This window comes from Asterias rubens, chromosome 11 (genome assembly GCF_902459465.1).
Source record: "Asterias rubens chromosome 11, eAstRub1.3, whole genome shotgun sequence".
NCBI classification, from domain to species: domain Eukaryota; kingdom Metazoa; phylum Echinodermata; class Asteroidea; order Forcipulatida; family Asteriidae; genus Asterias; species Asterias rubens.
The window spans coordinates 12,042,002-12,060,664 of NC_047072.1; the positions used below are offsets into that span (position 1 = coordinate 12,042,002).

General features: G+C 39.1%; 1 protein-coding gene across 1 annotated transcript; it reads right to left on the bottom strand.

The window, feature by feature from the left end:
- Positions 1-1,427: 1,427 nt before the first annotated feature.
- On the bottom strand, positions 1,428-17,157 carry LOC117296952 (sodium/glucose cotransporter 5-like). Its single transcript, XM_033780057.1, has 16 exons — positions 16,864-17,157; positions 16,011-16,099; positions 15,035-15,106; positions 14,551-14,655; positions 14,239-14,298; positions 13,211-13,315; positions 12,775-12,883; positions 12,474-12,554; positions 11,964-12,184; positions 10,198-10,333; positions 9,210-9,317; positions 4,745-4,895; positions 3,963-4,134; positions 3,065-3,280; positions 2,365-2,464; positions 1,428-1,871 (listed from the first exon to the last, which is right to left on the bottom strand). The coding sequence occupies exons 2-16, from the start codon at positions 16,089-16,091 to the stop codon at positions 1,615-1,617; spliced, it is 1,974 nt and encodes a 657-aa protein (XP_033635948.1). The 5' UTR covers positions 16,092-16,099; positions 16,864-17,157; the 3' UTR covers positions 1,428-1,614.
- Between the last annotated feature and the right edge of the window lie 1,506 nt (positions 17,158-18,663).

The following is an 18,663-nucleotide window of genomic DNA, read 5'->3' on the forward strand; positions in this document are numbered from 1 at the left end:
ATCTACTTTTAAATGTACAAAAGCAAACTGTATTTCTTAATTTTTTTCTCTGTAATTTTTAACAATTTTTTTTATATATAAATCTCTGTATTTTAAACTCAATTTGGCCTTTGGCTGCGATAATTGAATGTTTTCAATAAACCAATGGTAATAATAGTATAGTGTGGGTTCGAATCCCGGTCGTGACACTTGTATCCCTGAGCAAGACACTTGTACTATAATTGCTTCTCTCCACCCAGGGGTAAATGGGTACGTGTGAGAGCAGAGATCGTTCTTGTGATTGATTTAGCCGAGTAGCGCATATTAATGTTGCACAGGCTGTATATACTCCCCACGGAGCTGCGATGGTTTAAGGAATGAATTAAGGCCCATAAGTGACCAGGAATAATAACCTTGGAAGCGCTTTGAGACGCCCTTTGGGTGTAAAAAGTGCACTATAAAAGCTGTTTTTTATATTAATAAACAAAATTGATACCTCACCATACAAACATCTACCATTAGTTTTTCTACCATAACAAAAGTATACACATTCAGAAAGTCCAAAGCTGATAAAAATACACAAAAATAGTGTGCATTTTCTAGATCTTAGAGGTGGAAGAATTTACATTATTTACACACTAAAACAAATTGGCCTCATAATTGTTATGTTGATAAACAAATGAGCACCAATATAGTTATAACCACAAGGGCTTCATGTGCTGGTTTTTAAAAAGGCACTGGACACTATTGGTAATTACTGAAAATAATTATTAGCATAAAACCTTACTTGGTAACAAGGGTGTTTTTTCTTTCATTATTATTTCGCAACTTCGACGACCAATTGAGCTCAAATTTTCACAGGTTTGTTATTTTATGCATATGTTGAGATACACCAAGTGAGAAGACTAGTCTTTGACAATTTCCAATAGTGTCCAGTGCTTTGAAACGCCAACAGCTAAAACGCTATATAAAAACTAAGTTTTTTTTTTCTTTTTCATATGCATCACCAACCCTCTGGAATACTCTACCAATAGCCAATTGCAACTAAAAACCTATTTGTTTCCTAAGTCACGTTAATTAGGCACTCTTTTGATCCTTTTCTTTGTATAAACTTCTTTGTTTCGGTTTGTTTTCCTCTCCAGCGCCTCAGATTAGTTTTCTAGATAGATGGCGCTATATAAATGCTTATTACTATTATTATCAACATGGGGGGGAGGGAGGGACACACAAAAGTTAAAGGTAAGACAAAAGATAACAAGAAAGGCTGGAAATGGATGAAAGATCTCATCTTCATCTTCAAAAAAGTTTGCAAAAAAGCTTTGGGTAAACTTGTTTAAATATACCCAAACCAAACAGTGGGTGCGTTCGTTTAGTTTCCCTGGGTCGACCCTGGTGAGTGGCGTTTTTTTTTTTTTTTTCAGGACAAACGCGGGTAATTATCTGCACACGTTCGTCCTGGAAAAAGAAAACGCCACACTGGGGTCGACCCGGGGAAGCTTAACAAACGCACCCAGTGTACTCATAGATGCTAATGTGACCCAACATTGAGAGGGGGCACGGGGCCTTGGTGTGCAGGGGCCATACGAGATACGGCCGGGATTGTAGATCTGTTGGTTCGTATCATGTGCGAGTTCTCTAATACATCTCGATGAAATCTTGTATGGAGAAGTAAGAAAACATCCCGATGGCAACCAGCAGGATGATCACCAAATTGATATTCAAGAAAACCTTCATGCAAGGTCTCTGCTCCAGGAGTGATCGGTAGTTCATGTCTGAGTTGACGGCTGAGGTGCGAGAGCGCCTCTCGGGGGTAACGACGTAACTCCGGTAGCCGCAGCAATTGTCGTAGTAACGACTCCATTTGGACTTGTACAACCAGCTGTCTCCCTCAGCTGATGTATAAAGGATAATAGAAAGAAAATTTAGAAAATTTGAATAAGAATAGTAATAATATATGATTTGAGGCATTGCATGGTGAGGTATCAATATACATTTGGTTTGCGGTAACACCATGTGTGTATCTACTTGCCAGGTAGAGTTTGTTCTTTAGAGAACCGTCTTTCTATATTCTACTACCGCGGTGTAGATTTGTCTGAGACTTCTCAGTTCTGAAAAGAACTGTCCTGCTTTGTAACTACTACCTGGGCAGAAGGTATAGAAAATTGGCTGGAAATACTACTTAAGCGTATAGGATCTTTAATAACTTCACTACCGCGGAGCGAGTTCTCAAATTGGTCTCAACGTTTGGACTAGCTTGCTCTAATCATCGTCACATCGCTAACCAAATATATTTTAATACTAATAATAATTTTGTATGCATTCCGCTGCAGAACAAATAAGGACCCATTGGCAGTGCGTTACATTACTCTCATGACATGAACTTACATTCGTAACCTTCTTCAAGGAGTACCTTGTTGGCCACACGCTGTGATTTCCTGATGCGACGTCCAACGTTGTGACGACTCCAATATGTAGTACGCAACAACTGTAAACAGAAATGTGACATCAGCTACGTTTATAAAGATAATAATGACAATTTTCATACCACAAAAATCTATCCAAATATACACTCGAGGCACTTTATAATTTTGTTTTGTTTTAATGAGATACGAAGAAGTCTGAAGGGCCACTTCAAGTTGAGGGCGTCCACCTACTCATTGGGCTGCATCAGGTTTACCCCTTCATGCATTGTCCGTAAGAATGTAGGACTGGTTATCAACAGTTCAAATCCCATGTTGATACCACCTTTGGTTCAAAAGTTGTAAAAGTAGAAACACCAGAGAGAATTAAACTGAGAAAAAGGGGTTTTAAAGGTTGAGTTGTTTATTGAACATCTGTTGGCAAATTTTCTTTCATTGCAAACTTTAACCCCTTGTTGATGTTGTCAGAGGAAGTTGTCAATTAAATAAGATATGTTTTAGCATTTAAATTGACAAAATGTAAAAAAAAAACTCACATGTTGGCATATTTTGGTTTGTTTTTCCAAAATAAGATTTCCGATAAACGACTCATTTAGCTTGATCGCATCACATATGTGCACAGCAAAGGCATGAAATGTGAGAAAATTCAATGAAATAAAACCTACCATAGCATTTTCCGGTTCATCAGTGCAAAGGCTGATGACGACATCGACTATCACCGTGACAGCAAAGATGATAAGGGTGATGTAGAAGTTGTTGTCTTTTATCAAGAGCATGGGTCGTTCATCTTGGTCACCACACGCAGGTTCAGTGAAGATGATGTTGCAAATGATGTGAGCGATGCCAAGGATTATGCCAACGAGTAGAGCACAGAATGAGCCCTGGGAATAAGATTTTTGTTTTTTAAAGGTAGCGATCAAAGGAATTGCACAAGATTAAACTTTCAAGAGACATATTGCCTTCGGATGGAGCGTTTTGGACTGTAAAGTGTTTGTTGTTGTTTCAGTTGGAAAATGTGTTTTAACAATAGGCTTGAAATATAATGATTTACACAAATATCCCCCCAAATCACCTGCTTTTCCTTTTACTTCTTGAACTAACCTGGTCCGTAACTTTGTGGAGTCAAAAACCTGGTTTTCACCAAGAGGTATAAATGGGTAGGCCAACCTGCGAGGGGAGAGGGTGATATGGTGTATGAAAAGTCTTTGGAGCGCCACGGCAGCTCAGGGCTGTATACTCTCCAGGGAGTTGAGAAAGATGTTATTGGCTGAATCACTAATGTAACACGCATTGAGAAGTTTTTGTGAATTGCGCTATAAAAGAAGTAATATTATTTGACAAAATGGTGGACTGTGTTAGTTTACAAAGTAAAAGGAAAACCACACAATTTTGAGGGCAATTTGTGTAATTCAATACATTCTACTTTAAAAAAATCTTTCCAACTATATTCTTTTCAAGATAAATGTCTTTATATAGCTTACAGCGCCCAATCCAAAGGCAATAAAAATTTGTTCCTTTCATTTTGGGTGAACAAAGAAATTATTCAATGGAATGTATCTTTACCTTTTCATTTGCACGTGGCCAAATAATGGCGAGAAGAAAAACCGCGGCAATGGATGGTGCAAAACCAAACTGCACCTTTAAGATGCTGGTAAACAAATCACTGAGTCCCACACCATAGTGGACAGCAGGGAGCCAGGCAAAGCAAACTACAAGCATCAAAATAGTACCGATTCTATAAAGGGAAGAAACAAACAAACAAATGGATTAGACTTTTCAATGACTCCTGTGGGATAGTTAGTTTCTTTGTAGGTGTGTTTGTTTGTTTGTTTGTTGCGTTTTAGATGACCTTCCCAACAAGGGAACTCGGCAAAACTCTAACAAGGTAAAGGGATTATACATCATTTCCCTTAACAGTGGTCCGCTGGCCAATTGCCAGTTATTACTGCACTATTGGTCATTACTCAAAATAGTTGTTAGCATAAAAATTTACTTTGTAACGAGTAATGGACAGCTGTTGATAGTATACAACATTGTGAGAAACTGCTTCCTCTATTAAAAGTAACATAGTTTTTGAAAAAGAGGTAGGTTATCACTCAAATAATAAAAAAAACTTGTAGCCTTTTATTGTGCATTTGAAAGCACACAAAGTAATGCAACAAGGGTGCTTTTTCTTTATTATTCTCTTACAATTCGATGACCAATTTTGAGTCCAAAATCTTCACAGTTTTGTTATTTTATGCATATGCTGGGATACACCAAGTGAGAGTACTGGTCTTTGACAATTACCAAACGTGTCCAGTGCCCTTAAGGTTATGGTTATACGAGCCTTATAATAGTTTTACCTTGCACTTGCTACGGTCCACCTGTTCTTTAAGTGATTGTTCAGACCACCAGTGATGTCCACAGTGATTAGTGTCGAAGTGCTGTTAAAGATAGAGGAAAGATCCCCCATGGCAGCAGCTAACATCACAGTAAACAGCAAACCATGAAGCCCTAGATGGATGAAAGACACAATTCAATTCAATAGGAGACTTTCCAACGCTAGGCGGCAGCAGACATACCGGGTAAATTTCCATTGTTTACGTAGTTCTGAACATAATAATAATAATAATAAGACTTGTAACGCGCACATATCCACCCTGCTGGGTGTTCAAGGCGCAGTAAAACCAAAACAAAAACAAAAACAAAACACAAAGAAAAACAGACACAACAAAATTAGTCATTGAAAACCTGTGACATAAGATAAGTTTTGAGAAGAGACTTGAATTTTGCGGTACAAACACAAGATCGAAGATTAAGTGGTAGAGAGTTCCAGATGCGTGGCGCGGCTGAAGAAAAAGACCTGTCACCCCATGAGTGTCGAGACTTGGGTTCAATGAGGAGAAGCATGGAACTTGATCGAAGATTCCTTGATGGAGTGTAAACTTGAAGCAGTTCAGAAATATAGTGGGGAGCCTTGCCATTTAGAGCTTTGTGGACAATGAGCATCAGCTTGAAGATGATTCGTTGAGAGATAGGGAGCCAGTGTAGTTGTTTCAGAATGGGGGTGATAGAACAGGATTTTCTAGACAGTGTCACAATGCGGGCAGCAGTATTTTGGAGCCGTTGAAGTCGGGAAATCTGGTTGTTAGGTAGACTGTATAGAAGAGCATTGCCGTTGTCAAGACGAGAAGTAACAAATGTATGAATGACCTTTTCAGTGGCACTTTTATCCAAGTACTTGCGAATCTTACCTATATTCCTGATGTGATATGATGATAAACGAACAATATTGTTGATGTGTGGCTGAAGTGTCATCGATGAATCAAAAATAACCCCCAAGTTCCGAGCTTTTAGTGAGGGAGCTATCCGAGCATCACCGATGGAGATGTATGGCACTGAAACCTTAGTTAACTGTTGACGTGACCCAAATAAAAGGAACTCTGTCTTATCATCATTTAACTTCAGGAAGTTTTGTTGTGTCCAACGTCGAATCTCTTGGATGCATTTCTCAAGTCTTGCAATAGATGCATTGGCGTTTTCTTGAGAAGATTTAAACGTGATGTATAGCTGAGTGTCGTCTGCGTACACATGGTAATTCAGATTAAATTTGAGGATGATGTCACGAATCGGTAAAGTGTACAGCGTAAACCACTGCGGGCCGAGTACCGACCCCTGTGGCACAGAGTAGTTCAAAACAACAGGGTCGGATATCGCAGTGCCAATACATACATGCTGAGTTCTATTGTGGAGATACGATTTGCACCATGCTAGGGCTGTGTCCTCTATGCCAAGGTGATTCTGGAGCCGAGAGAGAAGGATGTTATGATCAACAGTGTCAAAAGCAGCACTCAGGTCTAGCAGGACTAGTGCTGTAAGGTTACCATTGTCCATAGAAGAGAGAATATCGTTGCTCACACGGACTAGTGCAGCCTCGGTCCCATGGAAAGGCTTGTATGCTGACTGGAACACGTCAGACAGGTTGAAAGTATGAATGTGATCAGAAATACGTGATGACACTACTCGTTCGATGACTTTTCCAAGATATTTTAAGTTTGCAACCGGTCTGTAGTTTTTAAATATCTCCTTGTCCAGGTTTGGTTTCTTGATGAGCGGCTTGATGTAGGAAACTTTGAGGCTATCGGGGAAACAACCGGAACTGAGAGATTCGTTTACAAGCTTAGTGATGTAGGGTACAAATATATCAATGTTTTGCTTTATCATGGATGTTGATACTGGATCTAGCTCACAGGATTTTGAAGGAGATTTCATAATAACCCTTTGAATCTCAGCAACAGTGGCAGGCTCAAACACAGATAGTCTACACTCTGGTTGAAGATGTGGCAATGTCTGCGGCACGTTGTAAGGGACTGATGAAAATGATGAGCGGATGTCTGAAATCTTGGTGACAAAGAATTTCTGGAACTCGTTTGCTAAGTCCTGGTTATTGTAGGTGGATGGAAGGACAGGGGTTTTGGGTTTGAGCAACAACTTACCAATTATCTTGAAGAGCTTCTTTTGATCTCCTGAGGATTCTTGTACTTGAGATGAATAATGGATGATCTTTGCCTGGTTGATCAAATTCCTAACTACTTTACATTGGTTGCGATATTCTTGTCGTTGTGTTGCCAATTTGCCATTTTTCCGCCACTTCCGCTCCAGTTGACGACAGATCTTTCTCGCTGTACGAATATCATCATTGAACCAGGAGACTTCAGTTCGGACCTTGACTGATCTCGTTTTCCAAGGTGCGTATTTATCCAAGATGTCACTGACTGTACTCTCATATTGGCTGACATAGGAATCCAAGCAGTCATGATCAACTTCTAGATTTGCTAAATGAGTGCCTATGTCGTGGAACACTTCGGGAGAATTCACATGTTTCCATTGTCGGCTCTTTATAGTGACGGTTGGGACTTTGGGCTTGCACAGACTCAAGTTACACATGACTGCATAATGGTCAGATAATCCAGGTAGAATAATAAAGTTTGAGGCAATTGGTGGGGAGATTTCACGAGTTATGACAAGATCCAAGCAATGACCGAGACGATGAGTTGGCTCCTTGATATGCTGGGTAAGACCAAAAGCTTGAAGTAGATGCTTAAACTGGTTTGCATTGGTGTTGTGGACGTCATCAACATGAATGTTAAAGTCGCCGGTGATAATGATTTCCGATGGATGAAGCAGATATTCCAAAATCAAATTCTCAAACTCCCTTAGAAAACTTGAGAAAGTCACATGTTGGCCGTTTGAATCCCTTTCAGGTCTGTATACAATGACAAGTCGAACAGATTTAGAGTTTCCGGAAACTTCAGCATGAAGAGATTCAAAAGTTGTGTACTGGACGTCATTACTTTTCACAGAGACAGATAAAGTAGATCTGTACAGTATTGCAACTCCTCCACCAGTCTTGTGAGGTCTTGGGATGTGATGAAAGTAGTAGCCAGCAGGCGTACATTGACGACATGTTAAGTTGTCGTCTGGTCTCAGCCATGTTTCTGAAACGGCAACAAGGTCCAGATCTTTTTGCAGAACAAAATCAGCAAAATCGTCATACTTGTTACAGATGGACTGTGTGTTTAGAACACAAAGGCTGAGTTGAGATTTGGCTGTAGTCACTGGTACTGGAACAGAAGGGAGTGTAACTTCGGGTACAGGGGGTTTATGAACAGTTCTACGGCGACCAGCTTTTTTACCACGATGTGTAGGTCGGTAAACAGTGCTGGGATTTACAAAAAGGCCAAGGTTCTGTAATGAAAATATACAGGAAGGCAGCAGAGTTGTAGCACGTGTGGATGGGGCATAGCGGAGACTTAGAAGCTTGTTCCGCGAGTAGGAATTTGCAGAGTTTGGACTAGCTTCTGCTGAGTTTGAGTTATTTACACCTTCAGGGCCGGGATTTACAGCAATGTCACCAAAAATCACAATTTCCAAATGAAAAGTGGCTGGGGAGTTGTCATAGTAAGAAACAGGGCATTTTAGATATCTTCGATGGTGGATGAGGCCTAGATGTGTCTTTGGCAGGATGCAAGCACCAGACACAATTGATGCTGATGGAACAAAGCTGACCACAGATGAGTCAGGACAGTACAATGGTCTAGCAAGCAGAGAAAGAATGAAAAGGATACTTACCTCCATTGTCCCCAGATGGGCGAACAATGTCCATGGACTAGGTGGATGACTGCACAGGATGCAGCCACCTAAGTGTGTGTAAGCTTTATACACCAGAATTCTCAGCTGAGACAGTGAAAATTTCCAACAGAAAAACACTATTTTCACAATTCAGATGACTCCAGGATACACAGAAAAAGTCCTGTAGATTCCAGGTGTAGTAACAAATCCAGTTGTATAAGAATAAAAACACAAATTGAGCAATATACTAAGAAATTAGCAAACAAACACAGAGCTGATTTGAGTGGCTGCTGTCAGGCGCTCAGTCAAATCTTGGACAATGGATTTACCCGGTAAGTCTGCTGCCCTCTATCGTCCCAGAAAGTCTCCCATTCTATTAACCCCTTGCCATGCGCCACACGCAGCGACTGTGCCACACTCACCATTTTGGTGGGCACATAGGTTAACGTGTGAACACTGCGTCGCCTAAAATGCGCCCTTCACTGAATAACGCACAGTGACTTCGGCCACCAGTATGGTGCATCCAAGATTATTCTGATGATGACGTCAGGTGAATTGGCTCAATATGACATTTATTCCATACTCTTTTTGAAAAAATAAATCAATATGAGAACTTATCAGTTCATAGAAAGGTAACAAACCAACATCTTAGAAAATCGATTGGGGGGGGGGGGGTTAACACCACTACTTACTCACCTTTTGGGAGAAGTCCAAGCATGAGCTTAGGGTACGCAATATCACTACATCCATGAGAATTACCACACATTGCAAGACACTGCTCTGCCGTTGCACAACCAATCACATCTATAAGGAACAGGAATTAGAGTTAAAATTAGAAACGTTATTCCGCAAAACAAAATACATAAATAAAATTCCCATTCAGCAGCGTAGCCAGTAGGAGAGAAAGGGTGAGATGACAATCCACCAGCCCCCCGCTCCCCCCCCTGACAAAAATTTTCCAGTGTTAATGGGGACACAAAATATTTTGGAAATACAAGACAAACTGAAACAGAAAACAAAATGTTTCGGCCGTAAAACATTCTGCTTCATGCAAATAACAATAATAAAGAACAATTTATTAAACGCAAAACAAAAGCAGAGCGATTCCACCTCAAGGCGCTGGATTCATAACAAAATAAAAGTCTGGACAAGACAAATTTATACAAATCAAAGTATTACACAGTATATAGTTAAAGAAACTAGATAAAACAGAAAAATGACAAATTATGTCATACTTTGAACCTTCAAAAGGGGGCCAAAATATGGCCTTGCTTCCCCACACCAAAAAGCCTGTTTCCAATGGCACTATAGCATAGACATCTCATAATTTATAAACAGTGATTAAAAGGACATAAATATACACTCAAATAAAACATTAACTTCATTATGAGAAAAGTTACAAAGTTTTATAATTGAACAGCAGTTGTGAACGGGAAAACCTACAGTGAAGAACGTACACAAAGTTACCTCTATTTATGTATAGCTGATGTGTTAGGAAGACGAAACAACAGAAAAACTTTGAGTACAGTGACAAAAACAGAAAGACTCTTTTGTCAATATAATAAAAAATAAATAATTGAATGAATGAATGAATTTAAAAAAAAATTGCAAAATGATTCTATTCAAGCTTCTCTTAATAATTGGAACATGAAGCAAAAACCTTAGAAGAGAAAAATTTATTTACTTGAGTAGAGAGCGCGGCTGATGATTCCTGGGATGACAATAAGGAACAGTGGTAGAATCTTAAGATATCCAGCCAGAATGCAGCCTCCTTGAGCGTGGGAAAGGCTCCTTGCTGACAGTGTCTTCTGGACTAGTAGCTGGAGGAGGCGAAGAAGGAGGAATATTGAAGTAAATCACTCTTTTAAATTGTTTTTTTAAAGGCAGTGGACACTATTGGTAATTACACAAAATAATTATTGGCATAAAACCTTTCTTGGTGATGAGTAATGGGGAGAGGTTGACGGTATAAAACATTGTGAGAAAGGGCTCCCTCTGAAGTGCGATAGTTTTTTAAGAAAGAAGTAATTTTCCATGAATTTGATTTTGAGACCTCAGATTTAGAACTTGAGGTCTCGAAATCAAGCATCTGAAAGCACACAACTTCGTGCGACGATGGTGTTTTTTCTTTCATTCATATCTTGCAACTTCGACGGCCGATTGAGCTCAAATTTTCACAGGTTTGTTATTTTATGCATATGTTAAGGTACACCAATTGTGAAGACTGGTCTTTGACAATTACCAACAGTGTCCAGTGTCTTTAAAACAGTCTAGATTGTAGGATGGAGGGAAACATGCACCAGGCAAGGAGTTCCAAGGATGCAGAACATGGAATAAAGCTGTTGGAATGACTCTTTGTTCTACATCTCACCAAAGCAAGCTTAAGAGCATATGGTTGAGAAGAAGCAGAAAGTCTGGTTTCATGCTTAAACATTCTGGAGGAAGGCACATTTACCATGAAAATATCTGTACAAAAGACAGAGGCTGGCTACAGTAGGAAAGAGGTTGTAATGTTGTATCTGTAATGTTTGTACCTACGAAATTAACAAATGAAATGAAATGTTTCAACAAGTTTTGTTGAAATGCAACTGAACTTATTTAAAGGCACTGGACACTACTGGTAACTACTCAAAATAATTGCTGGCATAAAAACTTACTTTGAAACGAGTAATGAAGAGCTGATGATAGTATAAAACATTGTGAGAAATGGCTCCCTCTGAGGAATGAAGTTTTTGCGAAAGAAGTCACTTCTCGCTTAAATATTTGAATTGAATTCAAGACCCCAGCTGAGTTCTCGAATTCAACACACCTAAAAGCTTGTGTGACAAGGGTGTTTTTTTATTCCATTATTATCTCGCAACTTCGGCAACAAATTGAGTTCAAATTTCACAGGTTTGTTATTTTATGCATATGTTGAGATACACCAAGTGAGACTACTGGGCCCACTTTCATAGAGCTGCTAAGCACAACAAATTTGCTGAGAGTGAAATTTCTTCCTATGATAACAACAGGATTACCAACCAAATTTCCATGTGACACTCGGGATAAGCAAACAGCTGAATACGAAGTAACAAGTAACAAGCAATATGCAACAAATATAAATTTGGTTGGTACATGTAATCCTGTTTTTTATCAAAGAAGAAATTTCATGCTAAGCAATATTTTGTGCTTAGCAGCTCTATGAAACTGGGCCCTGGTCTTTGACAACTACCAAAGGTGTCCAGGGGTGGATTTCACAAAGGTAGTCCTAACTTAGGACTAGTCATAGGCAATGCTAAGAGATAGGACTGGTCCTAAGTTAGGATGATGAGTTACTGGTCCTAACTTAGGACCAGTCCTATCTGTTAGCATTGCCTATGACTAGTCCTAAGTTAGGACTACCTTTGTGAAATCCACCCCAGTGCCTATAAGTGGCTGCTCGGGAAACTGCACTGATTGATTAAGTCATACCTGATCAGCACACCACAGCCACAATGCGTTACTGCTGTATCCAAACAAGAAAGCAGCCCAAGGCATGTCCGACCCTCCAGCCTCCCGAAGCATCTTGAACGTGCTCTCCTTAGGGTAGCCGCATTGCTCTCCGTTCCTTAAGTAACTATCATTGGAAATCATTGTTACAGTGGGTCGGTACCTCTTCTGCAGATTGGCATATCCACCAACTTCAAGATAAGCTAGAACGATAAGAGTTTAAATCTTAAGGGAAGGTAATCATTCTTAAAGACAATGGACACTTTTGGTAATTGTCAAAGACCAGTCTTCTCACATATGCATAAAATCGTCCCATCCGAAGGACGAAGTCAATGATTAAGTGTCTTGCTTAAGAACACAAGTGTCACGGCTTGGGATTCGAACCCACACTCTGCTGATCGGAAAGACCAGGGTTTGAATTCGGTGCTCTTATAACTGCTCGGCCACGACACTTCAACAAAATAAATCTGATCAAAATAACCCATATCTTACCATAAACTGCAAGAACAGCTGAGCCTCCGATCACAACAATCGTCTGAAAGATCTGGGTGTGAATAACAGTCCTCATTCCTCCTTAAAAAGAAATAAAAAGAACAAAAACATTAGAATCCTCAGCAGCGACATCAGGGATGGGTTTCACAAGAGTTTAGACTGGTCTTATTTCAAGTTAGGACGAGTTACTCCAACCATATGCACTTTATAAACAAACGGTTTCAAATGTTTTTCAAAGACCAACTCGACCGATCCAAGGCAACGTGTTCTCTTAAACTTCTCATCCCTGCTATTGACTAACCTGGTACGGTGTACAATGCAACCAGTACCAGCATTCCAATGATGACTGGGTAGATAACCCAATCAGGGAAGAAATACTGAAGGACGATGGAGCAGGCATATAAGTTAACCTGATGATAGAAAACAAATGAAAAGTGCATTATAAATATTTGTTTGGTCATAGCGCACCAGATTCAAGAATGGATCGGAATTGGAGGTTGTAATGGTAACAAATTTCTAGCACCAAAGAAGCTTGCAAAGCAGTGTACAGCACTAACATGATGTTTAATGTCCTTCTGGCCACCTGGCTTGTGGCCCTCCAGTGGATGGGGCAATAATGAATGACCATGAGCAGCCAGACGGCACAGCCAGGGACAATGATTAACCAACTAAAATGACCAACCCAAAACAACCATTTGAGATGACATTATTATTTAATAGTAATTTGCATTACTTACCGACACCCTGACTCCAATGTATAGCACAAGGTATATGATGACCAGTAAAATACGCATACGCTGTCCACCAAACCTCCTATGAATGTACTGTGGTAGAGTAAATACCTGTTGAGTAAAACAGACAAAAAGTTGACACTTGATTCAACAAGATGTGGCGTGTCGTGGCCTAGCGGTTAAGAGCACCGGACTCAAACTATGGTGTTTCTGATCTGGGCCCAATTTCATGGCTCTGCTTACCGCCGAATTCTGCGCTTACGATCACGATTCCCCGCTTACGTGCAAGCGCCGAATTTCTGCGCTAGCCTTGTAAGCGTAGAATGTCTAGTAACGCAGGCGCAAAAGCCCAAATTCGCCGCTAACCCGTGAAATACGCTTGCCGTAAGCACAGAATTGCTGCTTCCGCAAGCGCGATTCTGTGCTTATGGTAAGCAGAGCCATGAAATTGGGCCCAGCAGAGTGTGGGTTCGAGTTCCAGTCGTGACACCTGTGTCCTTAAGCAAGACACTTAACCATGATGCTGCGTTCTTCGCAAGGGACTCAAAGCCGTTGGTCCTGTGTGTTGTGTAAAGCACGTAAAAGAACCCAGAGTACATGTAGGTCTCATAATGGACCCTTCCAATGAAATATGCTAATCACATTCACGCATGCGTACAGACCCTGTTGGTTGGCAAACACCATAGAGTTGTGCACTAAGCAGACGTGCAATCGCGTCTGCGTCACGCACCCATTAGCCGTGTAGAAAACAGCGCGATGTTCCCTCATTTTTGCCAACCAAAACGTTAGTGCGCACGCGCTACGTGCAATTTACATATTTCATGGGAAGGGTCTATTCAAACGTAGTCCCAGTTACCATGCAGGAAATGGCTGATTGTTGTAGCGCCTTGAGTGGTGAATATGAGCACTATATACATGTGCATGTAAGAAGCCACTGTAAAAGTCCATATTGTCACGTCAGTGCAAAAATGATTATATTTTGAGAACTGTTAGATGACTCAGTCTAATTCAGATAGTAATTGAATTGAACTCACACTGCTTGCAATGTAGACTGGAGCAAACACCCATCCAAGAACTAGAAGGAATGGCAGCGCCTGCAAATGTAAAATGAGATCTTTTAAACTAGTTTCTTCTTCAGTCTAAGAATTTAGATAAAATTGAAAACTTGGTTTTTAAAAGAATGTACTAAAGAAAAATATATTCAAAAAAAATTCAAAACAGGAGTTTACGTTATATGAAAAACACCGATTACAGATTTGAGAAATATTTATAATTTAGTTTTTAAATTCTAATATGTTTTTCCCGACTCCTGACAGTACCACTCCCCCAATAATTGAACTACTAACTAGGACTTCAGCGGCTCCAGCTGCTAATCCAGTCGTTGCTCCTCCCCCTGCAAGGGTTATGATCCGCTCAATTCCCATGCTACTAGCAAACAACGACGCTCCGATCTGCCGTCAACAACAATGAGGTGAAACAAAAACAATTACAAATATTTGTTTAGAAAATGGTTAACTATTTCTTTATCTTTGATTGGTCGTTTATGTACAAATTGAAGGAGTAAACAAGTAAAGTTCACTCATTTGACTACTTTTTCAAACCAAAAAAATTGTCACAAAGCACAAATGTAAGAAACTTGACACAAAATATGGCTATACTTATGGTGAATTTGTTGAACACTTTGGCCATTTCAAAACCCGGGCTTAGGCCCAGCTTATTAGGATTGGTCAATTATTTTGAAAGTGTACACTGTTGGTACATTGTTAGGGTTGATTGACTAATTGATTAATTGATTAGTTGATTGACTGATTGATTGCAATTAATATTTACCCCAATCCATGAGAGTTTGAGGTCTCCGAGGAAATACCCTTCCTTGGTTTTGCCGTTGGATTTGCACACAGACTGCAGGAAAAAGGAAAAAGTCATAGTTAGTTAAGCGTCATTCAAAACTTCAATTTTACTTCAGTTCTTACTTTTCTTAAAAGAAAAACATCTTACACTAATTTCTAAGTTTGGAAACAAGGATGGTCTCTTTAAAGAGTCTGGGTACTTTTTGTAGGAAACAAAACACAACGTCCACAGATTAACATAAGACTCCCAAATCCTTTAACGGCAGTGGACACTATTGGTAATTACTCAAAATAATTATTAACATTAAAACCTTACTTGGTAACGAGTAATGGGGAGCTGTTGATAGTACAAAACATTGTGAGAAACGGCTCCCTCTGAAGTAACGTAGTTTTCGAGAAAGAAGTATTTTTCCACGAATTTGATTTCAAGACCTCAGATTTAGAATTTGAGGTCTCGAAATCAAGCACACAACTTCGTGTGACAAGGGTGTTTTTTCTTTCATTATTATCTAGCAACTTCGATAACCGATTGAGCTCAAATTTTCACTTGTTATTTTGTGCATATGTTGAGATACACCAAGTGAGTAGACTGGTCTTTGACAATTACCATAAGTTTCCAGTGTCTTTAAGCTTCCAATACAATGACTGAGAAGTTCCAACAATTTTATACAATAAATTACGGATGGTGCATCACATCTTTGAAGAAAAAAAATAATTGTTTTCATTTCTGGAAAATACTTTGGGCGTTCAGTCAATAGATTTAAAATCTAGCTGGTAAAAAAGGTTGAAACATTTTAAAGTTTTAAAATTAAAATAGAATTAGCCATTGCAAACTCCTTACCACCAACCAAAAGGACATTAGCAAAGTCTTGCTCAAAGGCCAAAGAAAGACTCGGCAAGGGTCTATTTTTGAATTTTTAAAATCTAAAAAAATAAAACAAAAAGGAAATACTTACAATGATGGCAATTAGCAGAAGAATTCCAACATAGTTTCCAAGGGCAACATAATCCCAGACAATTAGAGTTAACTCTTCCATGGCAAACACTAACAAAAGAGGAAGAAAGAATTTTTGATGGATGATTATTTCTTTGCATCGGGGATAAGGTATAATTTCAGTTTTTTTTGTATACCCCGTACACTGTGAGATTTGAGGCATTACATGGTGAGGTACATGTATCAATATAAATTTGGTTTGTGGTAATACCATGTGTGTATCTATACTTGCCAGGTAGATTTCATTCTCTTTGGAGAACCGTCTTGCTTTATATTCTACTACCACAGAGTAGATTTTCGGAATTCACAAGACTTCTCAGTTCTGAAAATAACTGTCCTGCTTTTTAACTTTTTATACTCAGTACTTTCCCGGAGTTCTTTGAAAGAAAAATCCACAGGCAAATTTAGTGGCTCTGCTTATACCACGAAATTCTACGCTTACAGGGTTCAGTAAGCGTAGAATTAAGTGGTAAGCAGAGCCATGAATTAGGCAAGACGGCATATTTGTTGAAAACTAGAGAATGCAAACTAATTTCCTCATCTGAAACCCTATGATGTATAATACTTTAAAAGCTTTGTAAAATTTTAGTCAAACTACTTTTTTTTTGTAAAGAGCAACTTCTGTTGCTGATTTTCTGCATGGTTGATGTAGCCGACCGGTAATGCCACTCCCAAAAATAATTCAATACAGTATACAAGTACACATTAAATCACGAGTTAAAATCATCAATTAGGATAAATACAAACCAATAACTTCAACACATCACCATGTAAATAAAGCCATCCGAATAATTAATGAATAAATTTAGACTTACCTCCCGTCAGCTCAACTTGGCCAAAATAACCTGCTAATAAAAACTATAGTCCACCAATGCAAAGCTCTAATCTAGCAACTCACATACAGTTTCACTTCTAAATGGCGTGGCCTTGACTTTTTTGAAAAGTATCATCAATCAAAGTCAACTCGTAACAAAAACCGGGTCGTTACAGTCTGTTGATTGCTGGCCGTCATAAAGACAAGAAATTTGCATAAAGCTATTTTCCTCTGCATGTGCACACCATTCAAAGTAAGCTCCTGGCAGTTTTGTAATACATGTTGCCCAGGGCTGACATGCTCGAGTTCATTTCATGAATTGATTCGCCCAGACAAAGTACAAGCCCTACACATGTAGTTGTTACAAAATGGTTAAATCATTACATTTAAAAAGAGCTATTTTGAGCACTTTTTGCATTAGGCAGTTAGGCCTACAGTGTTACACAGCACAGGGCTCGATGGGGAAAAACTCACAAGACCGTACCCTGGAAAAAACTCTCCTATTGAGTCCCATTGATTATTTTGAATGGGATTCAATAGGATCCCATTGTTTTAATGGGATTCATTGGGATTCAATTGGGTTCGATGAGATCCCCTTTCGATCCCGCTGGGTCCCATTGAGTATGTCCCAAATTCCACACCAATCCCTTTCAAATTTTCAATGGGAACCCATTGTTTCAATGTGGTTCAATGAGATCCCCTGTCGATCCCTTTTGATCCCATTGAATATGTCCCAAATTCCACACCGATCCCTTTCAAATTTTCAATGGGATCCCATTGTTTCAATGTGGTTCAATGAGATCCGATGTCGATCCCATTGGGTCCCATTGAATATGTCCCAAATTCCCCACCAATCCCAATGAATCCCATTGATTCCCATTAATAAAGAGGAGCTCCAGGATCAATTGAGTTTTGGTGATACACTCCTTTTCCAATAGATAGATGCCTCATAGGAAAAAGAAAATTAAAAGTCTCTAACCTTAGGTTAAAATGGTGTAAAATGTCATTTACAAAACTGAATGGTCGATTCTGAATTGAATGGTCTATTAATGTTTTATGGCAGCAACCTGTGAATTGTTTATGACTATGGCAGCAACCTGTTTATTGTTAACGACCTGTCAGAATACTTTGTGTTGTGTGGGTTGAAATCGGAAGTCACTGGAGCATTTACTGGTATAGAATCTGGTTTCATCTGCTTTTAAAGCACAAAAAGTAGCTACGCACAATAAAATGTTGCTTACCAGAATAAGGGTACCAGCCAAACTACCATGTCACATGTACAATTTGTGACTGGTATCTTGCTCATTTCTGCTAAGCAGCGATTGTTAAGCAATATTTTCTGCTTAAGTAGCTCTATGAAATTGGGGCCAGGGCTCAAGATTATATAGATGCTTAAGCGAAACATTTTGCTATAACAGCAAACAACAATCACTCTTTCACACTCAGTTTTCTTCAAACACAATTTTGCTAACACATTTTTTTGTGATAAAACTCTCGTTGTTGCCCTTCTTCCAGGTGCACGCTGACAAAATGAACAGAAAACATTCTAATTTTTTTTCCCAACTTGAGCAAGTTTGTTTTAATTGACTAAACACCTAACCTAATAAAAAAATCATATAAATAAGGAAGTTTTTGCAAAACACACATCAAATACAATCATAAAAATTCATAAAAGGAGCGTTTTAAAGGGTGCAAATGACCATCAGATTTAATTTCAATAGTTTGGTTGAAAAAAGGGTGAAAAACAAAATAAATGTTAACTATAAGACTTATTTCAAACTTGTCCCAATACATGTATGCT

Excerpts from the sequence above, each read along its gene's own strand:
- LOC117296952 (XM_033780057.1), bottom strand. The coding sequence starts at position 16,091 with ATGGAAGAGTTAACTCTAATTGTCTGGGATTATGTTGCCCTTGGAAAC. Across the intron at positions 14,656-15,034 it reads TCAAACTCTCATGGATTGGG|ATCGGAGCGTCGTTGTTTGC; the intron begins GTAAATATTAAT and ends TGTTGACGGCAG. Across the intron at positions 2,465-3,064 it reads ATGAACCGGAAAATGCTATG|TTGTTGCGTACTACATATTG; the intron begins GTAGGTTTTATT and ends TTCTGTTTACAG.